The 20,481-nt window shown below is 37.6% G+C and overlaps 1 protein-coding gene across 2 annotated transcripts in view; it reads left to right on the top strand.

Annotated features, from left to right (window-relative positions):
* Positions 1–2,715: 2,715 nt before the first annotated feature.
* The window catches only part of LOC123875679 (facilitated trehalose transporter Tret1-like), a 39,645-nt gene continuing 21,879 nt past the window's right edge, over positions 2,716–20,481 (top strand). For both annotated transcript variants that reach the window (XR_006798191.1, XM_045921662.1), the window contains exon 1: positions 2,716–3,047. Coding sequence is in view for 1 of the 2 variants with exons in the window: in XM_045921662.1 (XP_045777618.1) it covers positions 3,002–3,047 (46 nt within the window). In the remaining variant the exon portion in view is untranslated. The remainder of the gene's footprint in view (positions 3,048–20,481) is intronic.

Here is a 20,481-nt window from a genome sequence, read left to right as displayed (position 1 = left end):
TGCGAGTCAGACTCACGCACTGAGGGTTCCGTGCTCAGCTATTTTTTCCAACATTTTGCACGATAAATAAAAAACAATTAGGCATAAAAATAAATAAAAATCTGTTTTAGAATGTACAAGTAAAGCCCTTTCATATGATAACCCACTCGGTATAGTTATCTTACTTTGAAAATTTAAACACATTTTTTTTTTAATGTTTTGACCACAAATTCACGGTTTTCGGATTTATTCCTTTACTTGTGCTATAAGACCTACCTACCTGCCAAATTTCATGATTCTAGGTCAACGGGATATATACCTACCCTTGACAGACACGGTTTTCTTGACAGACACGACGGACGGACAGACAGACAGACAACAAAATGACAACTATAAGGGTTCTGTGTTTTGGGGTATTTTTTGGGTCTGTTTCCTTCTGAGGTACGGAACCCTAAAAATTAAGTGAAGGACATACATAGTTAGGACTTAAGTGCCAACTCATGTTTTATCTATTACCGCAATAGTTGTTACCGTTGAAGTTGTTGTAATAATACCTACCTTCTTCTAGTTAGTATAATTTCTTGCTGGTTCTTCTCGGTAGGAACGGCATTTCGAACCAGTGGTAGATTATCTTGACGATTCAAAAGCACTTGTAAACATTTAATTGAATAAAAATATTTTGAATTTGAATTTGAATACCGTAATATATTTTGTTCTGATAAGGGTAGAGATATTATTGATGGACAGAACAAGAGCTTGGACCTGCCCCTGTTCTTGTTCTTATTATATCGCTATTCACTATCATAAATCAGTTTAGTGTTTCTTTTAGCAGCCATTTCGGGGGCATCGCAATTCGCATCGCACGCTCTAGTAACAGGTAGGTGTGACATCTCTTTGTGAGTAGGGAGATAACAAATGCGGGCGATTTACCTGGTATTAGTAGCTTGACGGATATATTGAAATATTTTCCACTATTATTGTCTGTTGTCGCGAATATCTTCCATTATTATGTAAAGCAGTACACCTATTGTGCTTATTGTTTGCCATTGTAATATAATTAACTGAATTTTAAGGCAGTGATATTATATTGTGTGCAATTTTGTTATGGCTATTTTAATGGAAATCACTAAATATTTAGTTGAAAACAATTACAACAATTTATTGTAAATCCCATAATGTATTTAGATTTTAGCCTACCTACGTTGTTGTTTGCTAACTTAAATAGAATTGGAATAGGTAGGTACTTATTTATACATATAATAAAATTGTAGAAAAGTCTGTACAACGGAAATATATAAAAAAAGTGTCTGTACAACGGAAATATATAAAAAAAAAGTAGCAGGGCTTGTTATTATATCGATGCCGAACCCGAAATTGTAATTAATTTTTTTTTGTCTGTTTGTCTGTTTGTCTGTGTGTTTGTGCACGCTAATATCAGATACGGCTTATTCGATTTAGATACGGTTTTCACTAATATATTGTAGTAAGCTTCACTTAACATTTAGTGTTTATTTCATGTCAATCGGTTCATAAATAAAAAAGTTATGTCAATTTAGAGAATCACGCTGCCCGAAAAGTCACTATTCCACGCGAACGAAGTCGCGGGCACCGCTAGTTGTAAAATATAAGTGTACCTAATTGGTAATATTGTAATTTATAATAGGTACCTACTCATTCAGTAAGTATGAGAAACTTCAAAAGTTTTTGAGTCTTCAAAATAAACAGTCAATAATGCCCATATAATGCCTGAAACCTTTTACACAAACTTTTGACACAAATCAAAAAAATGCTAAAACACCTACTTGCTCAACCTTAGTTTTATAATACGTATCTAATACCTCAATATAAAACCTAATTTCGACCTGAAGCAATAATGATTGCACAGTAAGTAAGTAGGTCATCGATGAAGTAGGCATTAAGTATACCTATTACCTATCCTATTTAGGGTCACGCAAAGCGTTGATCCATCCAGTTAGAAGCTAGATATTACTAGGTATATTTCATTCACAGTGTGCTGTTTCCCGAACCGATCATAGAGGCGGTAGACTCACTACAGACTAGTACTGAGTAAGTACAACAATACAGCTACTGAGTATGTAGTAAGTAGGTACAAGTAATAATTATTAAGGTTCTTGAAGGTTCATAAGGCGCATATGGAGAAGTCCTATCAAAATTATTTTAATGTGTATGAAGTTGTTACGAATAAAATTAGATCACCATCTATGATAACCGATGACTCATAATATCTACTCCAGAATTTATTTGGTTTTATAGTTATCTCATAAAAGACAAGTAGATACCTATTTATACCTACCGCTGTGGTGTGGAATCCACGTTACACAATGTAGTATTAAAATGTGGATACGAAAACGGTTAACTTCTATGAATTATTCGATACGGCAACTGAACGTAATACCGTAAATGGTAACTTAGCCCAGGTAGGTACTTAGTATTTTTTACCATCTATAAAAGTCTTAGAATTGATATAAAAAGAATAATTAAGTAACAACTTTAATCAACGGTGAAAACAACAATGTAAAGACAATAATAAAATTACAGAACTCATTAATCGTACAGAAAAAGTGCACTGGGACAGCGGCCTTGACTTCGGAACTTAAAGGCTGAGACCTGGCCGAGGCCCTTTCGTTCAACGTACAGTGAGGTAGTGAATGACGTTATCAATCGGCGTCTACGCGCTAAATGATAAAATAAACAAGGCATTATCAGAAGCGATCAAGCATCGAGCCGATCGAGCGCCACATGGCGACGGCGCCCCGCCGCGGCCGCACCTCGCATTGACAGCTGAAACTGTCAACAATACGGGATACTAAACTGTGGTGCGGCCAGCGAGTAGCGACCATTCACGCTCAAGTCGAAACGCGGGTAGCACGTGGCTATCTAATATTAGAGCCATCTTTTTCATAACATTGCACAAGTAATACTCAGTGTTCGCCCACATGGACTTATACACCGGTACATAACACATAAATGTTTGATTTAAAAGTCTGTGGAAAAACAAACAATGACTATCTGCCGCAGGTGGAGGGAATATGTAGCCGCACTCAGTGGTTAGTGTTTTTTTGTTTATTTTCAGTTTATTTTTGCATTTATTTTCTGTGCGTACGGGCAACACTACCGCTTCGTATCGTTTTAGTGAAACACCGAGTGAACGTAAATCACGGTTGTTTGGATAATACTTACGTTTGACAGTTTTATCTTGAATTTCATTGTTTGACAAGAAAATATAATTGTAAATAGGTTATTGTACTAAAATAATACTCCTTACATGCTTACTTGTTTATACCTTACATGCTTCATCAATTTGTTTAATCTGAATTAAAGTTACTGTAACAAGGAAGGTAATAAAAACGCTACACATTCCATTTAATTAATAATTAAGTGATTTTGAGATAAAGCTTGTCGATAAGACTTAGTAGATGGTTGAATTCGATACAATTTGTAACATGATGTAGTTAAATTGGCATGAAAAATTAATTGACAGCAATCGTCATTTCATAACCGTTAACAAAAAATAAGCTGCTAAAATTGGGTAGGCGTTTGTTAAAGACAAAGTCAGCTCAAACGGAATGTATGTTATAACCTATTCCCATTTTAAATACGTTATGAAATATATAACTCCAGGTTCTGGCTTCTGCTTTTTTTATTAACATAACCAGCTTTTTATTATTTTATTAAGGTCCTTTAAGTACTTTTTTATTTGGCTTTCTTTTGCAATTATTATCTACGAGCTGTGCCCGCGACTTCGTTCGCGTGGAATAGTGACCGCGCTTTATATAGCCACGGACGCTCAGGCGCGAGGCGTGTAGTACGTACTCTGTACGTTAAAAATGTTCGCCGTGATTCTTTAAATTGACATAACTTTTTTGTTTATGAACCGATTGACATGAAATAAACACTAAATGCTAAGTGAAGCTTACTACAATATATTAGTGAAAACCGTATCTAAATCGAATAAGCCGTTTCTGAGATTAGCGTGCACAAACACACAGACAAACAGACAAACAGACAAAAAAAAAATTAATTACAATTTCGGGTTCGGCATCGATATAATAACAACCCCTGCTACTTTTTTTTTTATTTATTTCCATTGTACAGACACCACTTTTCTACAATTTTATTATATGTAATATAGATTTCTTTCATATATGTATATACGGAATATTTTCTTCAGAATGTTAATTGCTGATATTATCTCGGAATAGACAATTCGTTATCTTCTTTAATCTTTGTCTTCCACTACCTTCCTGATCTTGAACGCAAAATCCTACACCAACTGCACGCCATAGATTCCGCTAGCTTGTCTTTCTTCCCACCTTCTCCGAAAAATAATTTATTAGCCTATTCAGTAATTTTCTGACATGAGTTCTATATCCAAAGCTTACATCAAAGTAATAATCGATTCATCGAGTCGGAAGCGAAACCAATAAATATGTTTAAACATTATCCTTACTATTGTTCCTTCATCTTTCGTTGTATTACTAACTACTACTAACCACTCATTTTAAGTCTGTTCATACTTTATGCATAAGATGAATAAATTTTCTTTCTTCTTCTTCTTCTTCTTTCTCTTGCTAGAAGGGAAAATCATATTACTGAAAGTGAAAAGTAGGCAATATATCATTTCACTCCTGAGCGAACAGTTAATGATGGTGATTATGAAGGAGTCTTTTTATTCCCTTGTGGAACTTAGATTTGCAGCAGTTGTCTTCCATATACCTATGGCTAACAGCAGTCTAGCGTATTTACATGGTTCCTTCCACAAGAGTTCCACTCCTTTAAAGTCACTTCAATGGACCTCCTTCAATCGACCGGCTGCAATTAGAAGCCACTTAAGCAGCGGTTCCCTTCTTCCTTCGCAAAATAATATGTTCAACCCATCTCCATCGCCTCAGAGCTATTTTCTTAAGTACCGGGAATTGATGGCAAGATTATGTTAGACAAGAAAATGTGGAGAATAACCCTGAAACGTTTGATAAGCATTTATTGTGAATTTTGTGGATTAGCGATTAATATGTTGTCTACGTTGAGCGAACAGATGCTGTTAGGTAAAAAGGTCTCTGAACGACTGAAAGGGATTGAGAGGATATTTACGGAAATGAAAGGTTATGATGGACCAATATCATCATACTTATCCTATACTTCATACGAGAACTTTAAATCGTTTGCCTGTATAGTATCATCATCATTATCAACTCATTGTCAACCGATTGCCGAGGGCGGATCTCTTCTTAAAAATGACCATAATCCACGTTGCTGGACAAATACGGACTGGCAAACTTTACACACCTTTGAGAACATTATGGAGAGCTTTCAAACATGCATTCCTCACAATGTTTTCCTTCACCGTTAAAGCAAATGATATATTTAATTGCTTGTAACACAAATAGCTTCGAAACGTTAGAGGTGCGTGCCTGGGGTCGAGCCCCAAAAGCCCGTATAAAAGGCCGACATAACCACTAGAGTATCACTGTTTTTGTATAGTATACAATATACGTATTATTTATGTATAATCGCACTTCGATGCAAATCAATTAATGTCTGAAGGGGAGACACAGACGCGGTAGAAATGCACTAATGCTTAAGGCATGAAGAGACTTAATCTGGCACTGTCTGGAGGTCAACGTACAGTGTATTACCATATCTATAAATGTACATTAAGTGGTGGAATAATTCAGAAATAAAATGTCATAACAACTCATACAGCTACTTAACAAAGTCAGTAGATAACTAACTTTAACCGCGGCTTCGTCCACGTGATATGATTAAAAAGTCTGTAAGTAGTACTCGTAGATAGAATCAGATCCTTAGTTTCGGAGATACACACCCCCTACACGCGAACATATATTTAATATTAGTATTTATGGACAAAAAACATGTAAGTTTTTTGTTGCTAGTCAAAGTGATTATTATTTTCACAACTGACCGGATTTAGGTATTTTCGTAAATAGGTACATATTACTTAACTCAATGATTACCTACTTTTAAAAAAATAAGTAGGTCAAGTGCGAGTCACACTCGCGTACAAATGGTTAGAAACCAACATACAAATAACAAATTCTTAAAATTAAATTCTGGGAGAGATCACTTTAGTGATAAGGTCGCCCTTTGCATTTCTAAAATTTTATCATTTATTATCTTTGTATTTTTTGTGCAATAAAGCTGTTTAAATAAATAAATAAATAAATAAATAAATTCTTCTATTAGAGCTGAAACAAATAGATAACTATGAAAAAAATGCAATTTTTTCGAGTTCTTATATAGGGACCCCACTTAAGTTTCATTTTTTTTTATTCGCCATAATAGAGGCCGAGAGAACATGAATTCTGTGAAAATTTCAACTGCCTGCCACTAACAGCTAAAGATGGTACTACCTTAGAAGGCTCTTGTGACAGACGGAGGGATAAACAGCTTCGGAGGCTTAATAACACCTCCCGTTTAACGCCCTTTGGGAACGAAATTCAAAGAAAAACTAAATTGTTTTTATATCCATCACTAGCTTATACTCGCGACATCGTCCGCGTGAACTACCCAATTTTCAAATCCTTATTATATCCTCTTAGGGGCTGAATTTTCAAAAATCCTTTCTTAGCGTATATCTATGTTAATTATAATAGCTATCCGCATACCAAACTTCAGCCCAATCCGTGCAATGATTTGAGCTGTACGTTGATAGATCAGTCAGTCAGTTTTCCTTTTATATATTTAAGAAGATTGATCTTACAACATTAGTGGCGCATATAAAAACAATTAATTTAAAAGTCAGGTTATAGCTATAGATATGTATATAAAATATAAAACCTACATTAAAATTATTTTAATAAGTCGTATAAATATATTGTGTCAGTGAAAAATTACTTCCCGATTGCGCATTTATTTTCGATAGTAACACTCTGCGGAATTTTAGACATGTTAACATGTCTAAAATTCCGCAGAGTGCTTTAATAAGATTGTATTGTAATACCTACAAGTGTAAATTAAAAATTTAACACCCCCGACAAATGAACGTTACAGTAACTAGAGACGAGCTGATAACTTTCAAACGGCTGAACCGATTTTCTTCTATTATAGCTAAGAACACTCTCGATCAAGCCACCTTTCAAACAAAAAAAATCTAAATTAAAATCGGTTCATTAGTTTAGGAGCTACGATGCCACAGACAGATACACACGTCAAACTTATAACACCCCTCTTTTTGGGTCGGGGGTTAAAAACAAACGCAAGTGTATAAAGTTTAAAGAATGATAATACCTAATTTATTTTTGCTAATATTCTTTGCTTCGGCTATAAACAATTAATATCGACGGTGATTATAAACTCGAAGCGATCGGATTTAGTTTTTCAAAAATCCCGTAAAAACTCTTCGATTTTCCGAAAAGTAGTCTGTCACTCTCCACAACAAAACCTATACAAAAAATTACGTCGATCCGTTCGTTGCTTCGTTGCGACGTGATTGAAAGGTAAACCAACAAACCAATAAATAAACCCACTTTCGCATTTTTTATCTCTCATTTATTTATTTTTCTCATTTTATCCTATTTTTAAACAACAAACAATAAAAATAACAAAAACAACAGAAAAAATAACATAAACACAGAAAAAATAACAGAAACAACAGAAAAAATAACAGAAACAACAGAAAAAATAACAGAAACACAGAAAAAATAACATTTATTATTATTACCCACTTTCGCATTTATTATTATGGGTAATTATTTTTTACCAAAAAGCAAATACAAGAAACCAACAGCTTAATTTGCTATAATCCCATGCTTCTATGCAACATTCAAAAATCTAAATCAAAAAATCAAAATACTTTTTATTCAATTAAAATTTTACAAGTAGGTAGGTACTTTAGAATCGACAAATGCATCTACCAGTAGCACGGCCAATAGTAAATCGACAATGATAAAGCATATCGTATAATTATATTAATTACCAATAGGTAGGTACATTCAAATAACAAGATAGGTCAAGGGCTTAGAATTTGCATGTTTATAAAAATCAAACGTAAATATACTGGGTAAGGTAGGTAAAATGACACATTTGCTTTGTAAATGTGAAAAAACGTGACCAATCGCTAATTAGGTTCGATAGACAGCTTCCTACTGTCAGCTTTTGTTAATTTGTCTACATTTTAAAAAGAGCTACTAACATAGGTATTTCAAACTGGAGATTTTTCTCTTTTACTTACTTACAATTTGTGTGCTAACAATTTTTCGCCCCATCGACTACAAGCTGTGTAAACTGTAAATATTCATTTACGCTTAGCCGAGTTAATGTATGATACGATATTATGCTGTGGCTAATGGAGCAGAGTATGAACATTAAATATCTAGTTAGGTACTAAAAGGGTAAAGATTTGTTGTGCAATGCACTCACAATCAGAAAAATTCTCAATTTTGTTATTGACAGTTGAAACCCATAGGAAGTCGGTACGTTAATTTGAAAGTAAACCTTAGGCAAACCCTCATATTGTTATCCATGGTGGTTAGGTATGCGGAAAAAAAAACTATACCACAAAAACAGATTAGTCTCCACTAACGAGTGTAATTGCCCGTATCTTGCTTTGCAAGTCATGCTTGGCAAAATGTACAGACAAAAGGTCTAATAAATATGTCGTTTTCTATTACTGTATAGTGTATACGTATAAAATGTGTACATTATATACGAGAGATATAAGTCTACATTGTAGTACAAATCACTTTCTCATAATTAATTACTACCTTGGCTAAAAGTAGAAGTGAGATTTCACCTAGTTTCAGCCGGCTAAAGCAAGGTGCAGCCGATAGCAATTGCTTAAAAGTTGTATCTTAATTTATACATGACATTGGACTGCTATTTGTCAAGTAAATTGGTCCCAGAACACCCCGACTTTACGCAATCTTGTCTATCCTACCCCTATACTTACTGTTTTTCTAAGCCAGAAGCCAGAAGCTCACGAATAAGATCCTGAATGAAGTAAGCCGCTGACTTTCGTAGCGAAACGAAGATGGAGTTGTTGAAGCTGAATGAAGGGATGCCGAAGCGAGTCTTCTGGCGTTATAGTCGAAAGTCGAAATTTCCGAATCAACAAAAAAAAACCAAATGTTACTGGCCAAAGCAAGTTATAGCCGGCTAAAACTGGGCGCAAACTCTCTTCGGCTTTTAGCCGTAACATAATAGAAAAATTCCATACCAATCGAAAGTATGAAGCCCATAGAATATGCAAACGTTAGGTTGCCTATTTTTCCCCGTCACAACTCTCGGATAGGCAGCTACGTATAAACAGGTAAATTGACGGGAAAAAATAGGCAAGCTTACGTTTGCATATCTATGGGCTTTCATACCTTGTCTTTTGACCAAACCGGTGAAATGTTAAAAAAAATATATATACCTACTAGCTGACGCCCGCGACTTCGTCCGCGTGGATTTAGGTTTTTCGAAATCCCGTGGAAACTCTTTGGTTTTCCGGGATAAAAAGTAGCCTATGTGCTAATCCAGGATAATTTAATATGAACTTTATACCATAGCAATAAAGCTCAAATTGACTACGTTTTAGTTAGAAATCATTTGTATGGGAAAAAGAAAAGGGCTATTTTTAGGGTTTTTCCAGCAATAATTCTAATTTTTCTCGCCGTAAAAACCATCCTTGAACTTCAACGAACATTTAAAAAAAAGATTTGGCCAAATTGGTCCAGGCGTTGTTGAGTTATGCGCTTACCAACACATTTTGCGATTCATTTTTATATTATAGATTAAATTATTAATTAGTCATATTCTGGACTGAAATTTTTTAGGTAACCCATATGCAATATATTTATTGACATGTTAAATTGAATATAAAATATGTTTCATCTATTAACCAGCTCGGTGAAGGTCGTTGTACAGCGGGATCTTAGACCATAATATAAGATTAAAATGTCTCCTCAGAGCAAAGTAATTATAATTATGAACGTATATGCTAGTGCTACCTACACTTATGTAGGAAAGCTGGTTAGACTAAACACGGAACTTCTCCTGATATAGCCAAGTAGAACTCGAGAGATATTTTCTCTTAATAAAACGTAAGAAAGAAATGTGACCAATCGACACAATTCTTCATCACTACATACAAGCATACCACTCTGCATCCCTCACAAAAAGTAGGTAGGTAGATATTGAATGGATTTTATTCAAGTTTTTATTCATTTACATGCGAATTACAGTATTTTTAGCTAGAATAACGGATGCTATCCCAAAGAAAGTACTAACTTTTCTAATAAATGTCTAATTAGTCTAAGTTTTATATAACTTTAGTAAATAATTTCTTTTTTATTCTTTACTCATCTTAAACCACTCATACTTAAAAAACTACAAACAAAAACTTTAATTCAAATTTTAAAATGCTGGTTTTTGTGATTCTTCAAAATAGCATACCCAGGTGAATCATGTCTACACCACAATAATCAAAGGGTTAATTGCTTTAAAAAAAATAAGTATGTAAGTAATAGTATAGTATTGCACGTTCATACATAATCATCATAAACCAGAAAGTTATTAATACATATTAACTTAAACTTATATTTAAATTGGTACCTACATTAGTCATAATTGAAGTGGTAATTGATAAATGTCTATAAAGAAGTCGGTTAGTTACGGATTTTCTCGTATAGTTGAAAAGTTATATTAAAGAAGGTATCATCTTTTTTCAATCTAAAACATTTGCGTTTGACTGCAGGCTTATCTGATGTTCTTGGGAAATGATTACCCAGTCCAAGATGGAACCGGACGAACTAAACGAGACATTAATATAAGTAGGTACGAGTTCCTACCTACCTTGCCTGGCAGTAATGCTTGGTCGGTATGAAGATAGTCATAGTTATCAACTTTCATATTTGTATCCTATTTGCGGTCAAAACCTGCCCTCGGAGTGACCAGACCGACCTGACCATTTTCCAGTTTTTATTATTCAGTATCGGTAGGTGTACGGTGTATATGCTTATTCTGTATGTCCACCCCAAAACAGCCACCCTAGGATTTGTACCTAGGTAATCGGAATTAACGTGTGTTCATTTACCCACCCTGGACGAAAGTCTTTTTCTTCCGACTTTCTCCCTCGAATTTGTAGTCATATCTAAGACACTGATGATCTATGAACCTTACTTACGACTATTATGAAATTAATGTTGGACAATTTCTTAATATATTGCAGAATTTTTATATTACAATTTAATATATTTAACTCGAGGAAATTCAATTTGATTTCAATGTTAGATTTTTTTTAAAGTTCGTTATTAAAAAATTTAGTTATGTTACATAAAATACTAATAAAGTGTTCAATATTTTCTGCTTTAGTTTACTTGGAATAAAAAAAAATCCAACAATCCGGGTGGATAAACGAAATAAGTGCGCACCCACATTCTCCCTCGAACACGAAATAGGCAAAAATAGTAGGTGTGTATAAATGTTTACAAAAACATGAATAATAATAAATTATTACTTATATGCATAATTATTTCGCAGAACATAAAATAGCTAATAGAGTTCCTAAAAATAAACATACTCCTATTATTGTACATTTTTGAACAATAAAGAGATTTTCCTTTAAGAATTTACTGGAACAATTTAGAAGTTTAAGGACGTATTTGCACACTTGTATAGATTTTCGGTACGCTTTGTGGCTAAAATATACTAAGTAAATTGGAACTACAGATTGCTAAAAATAGATTGGTCCTTTATCTCCAGAGATTGAGTAATTTTTTGATAAAATCATTAATTTTGATACTATAAGAACGATTTTCCTTCACCTCTTCCACGCAGAATTAACGATTTAGGGTCAAGTTTAGGTACATTTTTCTCAGTTTACGTACGGATTTTATTCTTCTAATAAATATTTTCCGTTAGCACATAATGTGCACCTCAAAAAATAGGATTATTATATTAATAATAGTATAAAAATAAATAAAAACATCGTGTATAAATTTTTCACGTATTTTGCTTCAACCGCAAACCTTAATACAGTGCACTAAGGGTTATTTTGATATTGGGCAGGCAATGGTATGATTTCAAAATTATATCAGTCAGCGGCCAGCCGCCTTCGTGGGTGGTCTCTGCGTCGGTTGCTATAATTTTTTGATGTGGAAAAGATCGCTGTACGAACACAAAATAGTTCGACAAAACCCTAACTGATATTTATAGGTACTTATTCCGTGATTGTGCTGATATTTTGGCAAGGTAAGATAATAATGATAATATTATGTACCTATTATCACATTTTATCGTTAGCTGGATTTTTTTCTTGAGCATGATAGTGATCTGATAGTGAACTTCGAAGGCTGCGACAGGAACTTGAAGACTAGAAGAACTAGATGTGTCCAGTTTGGGCTCGTTTTCTTAGTCATGACGAGATCTTACCTCCGGATTTGTGGAGTGACCTGATGGTATACCTCGAAAGTCACTATTGGAACTCGGAGACGAATAGAGCTAGGTGTTTCGAGTTTGGGCTCATTTTCTTAGTCATGATGAGATCTTACCTCCGGATTTGTGGAGTGACCTGATGGTATACCTCGGAAGTCACTATTGGAACTCGGAGACGAATAGAGCTAGGTGTTTCGAGTTTGGGCTCATTTTCTTAGACATGATGAGATCTTACCTCCGGATTTGTGGAGTGACCTGATGGTATACCTCGGAAGTCACTATTGGAACTCGGAGACGAATAGAGCTAGGTGTTTCGAGTTGGGGCTCATTTTCTTAGTCATGATGAGATCTTACCTCCGGATTTGTGGAGTGACCTGATGGTATACCTCGGAAGTCACTATTGGAACTCGGAGACGAATAGAGCTAGGTGTTTCGAGTTTGGGCTCATTTTCTTAGTAATGATGAGATCTTACCTCCGGATTTGTGGAGTGACCTGATGGTATACCTCGGAAGTCACTATTGGAACTCGGAGACGAATAGAGCTAGGTGTTTCGAGTTTGGGCTCATTTTCTTAGTCATGATGAGATCTTACCTCCGGATTTGTGGAGTGACCTGATGGTATACCTCGGAAGTCACTATTGGAACTCGGAGACGAATAGAGCTAGGTGTTTCGAGTTTGGGCTCATTTTCTTAGTCATGATGAGATCTTACCTCCGGATTTGTGGAGTGACCTGATGGTATACCTCGGAAGTCACTATTGGAACTCGGAGACGAATAGAGCTAGGTGTTTCGAGTTTGGGCTCATTTTCTTAGACATGATGAGATCTTACCTCCGGATTTGTGGAGTGACCTGATGGTATACCTCGGAAGTCACTATTGGAACTCGGAGACGAATAGAGCTAGGTGTTTCGAGTTTGGGCTCATTTTCTTAGTCATGATGAGATCTTACCTCCGGATTTGTGGAGTGACCTGATGGTATACCTCGGAAGTCACTATTGGAACTCGGAGACGAATAGAGCTAGGTGTTTCGAGTTTGGGCTCATTTTCTTAGTAATGATGAGATCTTACCTCCGGATTTGTGGAGTGACCTGATGGTATACCTCGGAAGTCACTATTGGAACTCGGAGACGAATAGAGCTAGGTGTTTCGAGTTTGGGCTCATTTTCTTAGTCATGATGAGATCTTACCTCCGGATTTGTGGAGTGACCTGATGGTATACCTCGGAAGTCACTATTGGAACTCGGAGACGAATAGAGCTAGGTGTTTCGAGTTTGGGCTCATTTTCTTAGTCATGATGAGATCTTACCTCCGGATTTGTGGAGTGACCTGATGGTATACCTCGGAAGTCACTATTGGAACTCGGAGATGAATAGAGCTAGGTGTTTCGAGTTTGGGCTCATTTTCTTAGTAATAATGAGATCTTACCTCCGGATTTGTGGAGTGACCTGATGGTATACCTCGGAAGTCACTATTGGAACTCGGAGACGAATAGAGCTAGGTGTTTCGAGTTTGGGCTCATTTTCTTAGTAATGATGAGATCTTACCTCCGGATTTGTGGAGTGACCTGATGGTATACCTCGGAAGTCACTATTGGAACTCGGAGACGAATAGAGCTAGGTGTTTCGAGTTGGGGCTCATTTTCTTAGTCATGATGAGATCTTACCTCCGGATTTGTGGAGTGACCTGATGGTATACCTCGGAAGTCACTATTGGAACTCGGAGACGAATAGAGCTAGGTGTTTCGAGTTTGGGCTCATTTTCTTAGTCATGATGAGATCTTACCTCCGGATTTGTGGAGTGACCTGATGGTATACCTCGGAAGTCACTATTGGAACTCGGAGACGAATAGAGCTAGGTGTTTCGAGTTTGGGCTCATTTTCTTAGTCATGATGAGATCTTACCTCCGGATTTGTGGAGTGACCTGATGGTATACCTCGGAAGTCACTATTGGAACTCGGAGACGAATAGAGCTAGGTGTTTCGAGTTTGGGCTCATTTTCTTAGTCATGATAAGATCTTACCTCCGGATTTGTGGAGTGACCTGATGGTATACCTCGGAAGTCACTATTGGAACTCGGAGACGAATAGAGCTAGCTGTTTCAAGTTCGGGCTCATTTTGTTAGTCATGATGAGATATTACCTCCGGATTTGTGGAGTGACCTGATGGTACACCTCGGAAGTCACTATTGGAACTCGGAGACGAATAGAGCTAGGTGTTTCGAGTTTGGGCTCATTTTCTTAGTAATGATGAGATCTTACCTCCGGATTTGTGGAGTGACCTGATGGTATACCTTGGAAGTCACTATTGGAACTCGGAGACGAATAGAGCTAGGTGTTTCGAGTTTGGGCTCATTTTCTTAGTCATGATGAGATCTTACCTCCGGATTTGTGGAGTGACCTGATGGTATACCTCGGAAGTCACTATTGGAACTCGGAGACGAATAGAGATAGGTGTTTCGAGTTTGGGCTCATTTTCTTAGTCATGATAAGATCTTACCTCCGGATTTGTGGAGTGACCTGATGGTATACCTCGGAAGTCACTATCGGAACTCGGAGACGAATAGAGCTAGCTGTTTCGAGTTCGGGCTCATTTTGTTGGTCATGATGAGATATTACCTCCGGATTTGTGGAGTGACCTGATGGTACACCTCGAAAATCACTATTGGAACTCGGAGACGAATAGAGCTAGGTGTTTCGAGTTTGGGCTCATTTTCTTAGTCATGATGAGATCTTACCTCCGGATTTGTGGAGTGACCTGATGGTATACCTCGGAAGTCACTATTGGAACTCGGAGACGAATAGAGCTAGGTGTTTCGAGTTTGGGCTCATTTTCTTAGTCATGATGAGATGTTACCTCCGGATTTGTGAAGTGACCTGATGGTATACCTCGGAAGTCACTATTGGAACTCGGAGACGAATAGAGCTAGCTGTTTCGAGTTTGGGCTCATTTTCTTAGTCATGATGAGATGTTACCTCCGGATTCGTGAAGTGACCTGATGGTATACCTCGGATGTCACTATTGGAACTCGGAGACGAATAAAGCTAGCTGTTTCGAGTTTGGGCTCATTTTCTTAGTCATGATGAGATGTTACCTCCGGATTCGTGAAGTGACCTGATGGTATACCTCGGATGTCACTATTGGAACTCGGAGACGAATAAAGCTAGCTGTTTCGAGTTCGGGCTCATTTTCTTAGTCATGATGAGATCTTACCTCCGGATTAGTGGAGTGACCTGATGGTATACCTCGGAAGTCACTATTGGAACTTACAAAACGAGCTCAAACTCATAACATCTAACTCTACTCGACTCGAAAGTCCAATAGTGGCTTTTGAAGTATACCTTCAGAGCACTCCAACAAGTTTCAAGGTGTAATCTCGTCATAACTAACAAAACGAGCCCAAACTCGAAACACCTAGCTCTATTCGTCTCCGAGTTTCAATAGTGACTTCCAAGGTATACCATCAGGTCACTCCACAAATCCGGAGGTAAGATCTCATCATGACTAAGAAAATGAGCTCAAACTCGAAAAACCTAGCTCTATTCGTCTCCGAGTTCCAATAGTGGCTTCCGAGGTATACCATCAGGTCACTCCACAAATCCGGAGGTAAGATCTCATCATGACTAAGAAAATGAGTCCAAACTCGAAACACCTAGCTCTATTCGTCCTCGAGTTCCAATAGTGACTTCCAAAGTATACCATCAGGTCACTCCACAAATCCGGAGGTAAGATCTCATCATGACTAAGAAAATGAGTCCAAACTCGAAACACCTAGCTCTATTCGTCCTCGAGTTCCAATAGTGACTTCCAAAGTATACCATCAGGTCACTCCACAAATCCGGAGGTAAGATCTCATCATGACTAAGAAAATGAGCCCAAACTCGAAACACCTAGCTCTATTCGTCTCCGAGTTCCAATAGTGACTTCCGAGGTATACCATCAGGTCACTTCACAAATCCGGAGGTAACATCTCATCATGACTAAGAAAATGAGCCCAAACTCGAAACACCTAGCTCTATTCGTCTCCGAGTTCCAATAGTGACTTCCGAGGTATACCATCAGGTCACTCCACAAATCCGGAGGTAAGATCTCATCATGACTAAGAAAATGAGCCCAAACTCGAAACACCTAGCTCTATTCGTCTCCGAGTTCCAATAGTGACTTCCGAGGTATACCATCAGGTCACTCCACAAATCCGGAGGTAAGATCTCATCATGACTAAGAAAATGAGCCCAAACTCGAAACACCTAGCTCTATTCGTCTCCGAGTTCCAATAGTGACTTCCAAGGTATACCATCAGGTCACTCCACAAATCCGGAGGTAAGATCTCATCATTACTAAGAAAATGAGCCCAAACTCGAAACACCTAGCTCTATTCGTCTCCGAGTTCCAATAGTGACTTCCGAGGTGTACCATCAGGTCACTCCACAAATCCGGAGGAAATATCTCATCATGACTAACAAAATGAGCCCGAACTCGAAACAGCTAGCTCTATTCGTCTCCGAGTTCCAATAGTGACTTCCGAGGTATACCATCAGGTCACTCCACAAATCCGGAGGTAAGATCTTATCATGACTAAGAAAATGAGCCCAAACTCGAAACACCTAGCTCTATTCGTCTCCGAGTTCCAATAGTGACTTCCGAGGTATACCATCAGGTCACTCCACAAATCCGGAGGTAAGATCTCATCATGACTAAGAAAATGAGCCCAAACTCGAAACACCTAGCTCTATTCGTCTCCGAGTTCCAATAGTGACTTCCGAGGTATACCATCAGGTCACTCCACAAATCCGGAGGTAAGATCTCATCATTACTAAGAAAATGAGCCCAAACTCGAAACACCTAGCTCTATTCGTCTCCGAGTTCCAATAGTGACTTCCGAGGTGTACCATCAGGTCACTCCACAAATCCGGAGGTAAGATCTCATCATGACTAAGAAAATGAGCCCCAACTCGAAACACCTAGCTCTATTCGTCTCCGAGTTCCAATAGTGACTTCCGAGGTATACCATCAGGTCACTCCACAAATCCGGAGGTAAGATCTCATCATTACTAAGAAAATGAGCCCAAACTCGAAACACCTAGCTCTATTCGTCTCCGAGTTCCAATAGTGACTTCCGAGGTATACCATCAGGTCACTCCACAAATCCGGAGGTAAGATCTCATCATGACTAAGAAAATGAGCCCAAACTCGAAACACCTAGCTCTATTCGTCTCCGAGTTCCAATAGTGACTTCCGAGGTATACCATCAGGTCACTCCACAAATCCGGAGGTAAGATCTCATCATGACTAAGAAAATGAGCCCAAACTCGAAACACCTAGCTCTATTCGTCTCCGAGTTCCAATAGTGACTTCCGAGGTATACCATCAGGTCACTCCACAAATCCGGAGGTAAGATCTCATCATGACTAAGAAAATGAGCCCAAACTCGAAACACCTAGCTCTATTCGTCTCCGAGTTCCAATAGTGACTTCCAAGGTATACCATCAGGTCACTCCACAAATCCGGAGGTAAGATCTCATCATTACTAAGAAAATGAGCCCAAACTCGAAACACCTAGCTCTATTCGTCTCCGAGTTCCAATAGTGACTTCCGAGGTGTACCATCAGGTCACTCCACAAATCCGGAGGTAATATCTCATCATGACTAACAAAATGAGCCCGAACTCGAAACAGCTAGCTCTATTCGTCTCCGAGTTCCAATAGTGACTTCCGAGGTATACCATCAGGTCACTCCACAAATCCGGAGGTAAGATCTTATCATGACTAAGAAAATGAGCCCAAACTCGAAACACCTAGCTCTATTCGTCTCCGAGTTCCAATAGTGACTTCCGAGGTATACCATCAGGTCACTCCACAAATCCGGAGGTAAGATCTCATCATGACTAAGAAAATGAGCCCAAACTCGAAACACCTAGCTCTATTCGTCTCCGAGTTCCAATAGTGACTTCCGAGGTATACCATCAGGTCACTCCACAAATCCGGAGGTAAGATCTCATCATTACTAAGAAAATGAGCCCAAACTCGAAACACCTAGCTCTATTCGTCTCCGAGTTCCAATAGTGACTTCCGAGGTGTACCATCAGGTCACTCCACAAATCCGGAGGTAAGATCTCATCATGACTAAGAAAATGAGCCCCAACTCGAAACACCTAGCTCTATTCGTCTCCGAGTTCCAATAGTGACTTCCGAGGTATACCATCAGGTCACTCCACAAATCCGGAGGTAAGATCTCATCATTACTAAGAAAATGAGCCCAAACTCGAAACACCTAGCTCTATTCGTCTCCGAGTTCCAATAGTGACTTCCGAGGTATACCATCAGGTCACTCCACAAATCCGGAGGTAAGATCTCATCATGACTAAGAAAATGAGCCCAAACTCGAAACACCTAGCTCTATTCGTCTCCGAGTTCCAATAGTGACTTCCGAGGTATACCATCAGGTCACTCCACAAATCCGGAGGTAAGATCTCATCATGACTAAGAAAATGAGCCCAAACTCGAAACACCTAGCTCTATTCGTCTCCGAGTTCCAATAGTAACTTCCGAGGTATACCATCAGGTCACTCCACAAATCCGGAGGTAAGATCTCATCATGACTAAGAAAATGAGCCCAAACTCGAAACACCTAGCTCTATTCGTCTCCGAGTTCCAATAGTGACTTCCGAGGTGTACCATCAGGTCACTCCACAAATCCGGAGGTAAGATCTCATCATGACTAAGAAAATGAGCCCAAACTCGAAACACCTAGCTCTATTCGTCTCTGAGTTCCAGTAGTAGGTTCCAAAGTATGCAATTTCATCAAGTCGGGAGGTAATGTAATGCTATCCTTCTCAGATTATTTTAGTCATAGTAGGAGCTCATAATTTCATAAGCATGGAAATGTTGTTCATTGCCAAGAAGTCATGGTGAAATATTTCATCATCAGACCCTTAGTCTGTAGGCACTGTTCTACTTACTGTATTATTGTCAAGATACATATTTAAAAAAAAAACTGTTAAAAAAAAATAGATGACCAAATATAAAATAAAATAAAAATATCAAAGTATCAAAATCAAGTCGATTCACTCATTTTGACGCAGCTGTGTGCGTGTGGGCAGTGTACTTATGTAGTAGTGCAATTTTGATACCTATTCATTTTGCAAAGACGTCCTTAATAAGAACTAAAGGCCTCGTATAAACGGGCCTCCATCCATCACCGTGACATTCATTTGATTAGTGCCGTCGCTCAAGACTTTAATTGAGAAAGCTAGACGGTCTGTGCACAAATGAATCCTATGTGTTTTTTTCCTCTTAACGTAACGTTTATGCTATAATAGGTAGGTAACTATGTGTTCGTTTACATTCTTATAAGGTGAAATGACCATGTCATAGATTGCCGCCGATCGAACCATATAACTGAAAAAAGATGGAAAAAAGTGTCGTTATTTTCAGTATTATACACAGTAGTAGACACTCATTATAATATAAGTAATAAAAGACTAGAAAGAGACATTTGTGATAAGTTTTTTTATACTATAAGTAGTTTGGTACACAAACCATACTATCCATAATATCTATATCACTATTTTATTCAGCATCTATCAGTATGCGAAAATGTGTCTTGCCGTCTTCACTAAGCCTCGGAAAGCGATTACCGATTTTGATAAGTATTGATACAGAAATAGCTTGCATCCCGGAGACAGGACCTCTATTTTGACGCAGAAAATGAAGGAGTTTCCACGGGTTTTTAAAAATCTAATTGGATTAGGTAGGTATATGGTTAAATCTACTGAGAATCATGGTCTAGCTGCAGTTAATTTCTGCCAACAATACCTATCGATATAACTATTATTGTTTTAATTGAAGACGTACTTAATACTAATAACAATTTAAATGCAACTCTTCAATACCTTTTGATGACGAGAACTTGAACCTTGCACTGATCGGAATACTAGCTTTGCCTATATCCGCATCTGTACTAATAAACTAAACCTATTATAATTTTTTTATCCGTAAGTACATGTTTATCGTTAATAATTTTTATTTGTGATTATCACACATCATAATTGTCTCCTCGCGAAGAAGGGATTTGTAGGATAGCACCAAAGATGTAAATTTTACATTAAAA

This window comes from Maniola jurtina, chromosome 2 (genome assembly GCF_905333055.1).
Source record: "Maniola jurtina chromosome 2, ilManJurt1.1, whole genome shotgun sequence".
Classification (NCBI taxonomy): domain Eukaryota; kingdom Metazoa; phylum Arthropoda; class Insecta; order Lepidoptera; family Nymphalidae; genus Maniola; species Maniola jurtina.
Note: the sequence above shows the minus strand (reverse complement) of the source record. Positions and strands in the feature narration are given on the sequence as shown.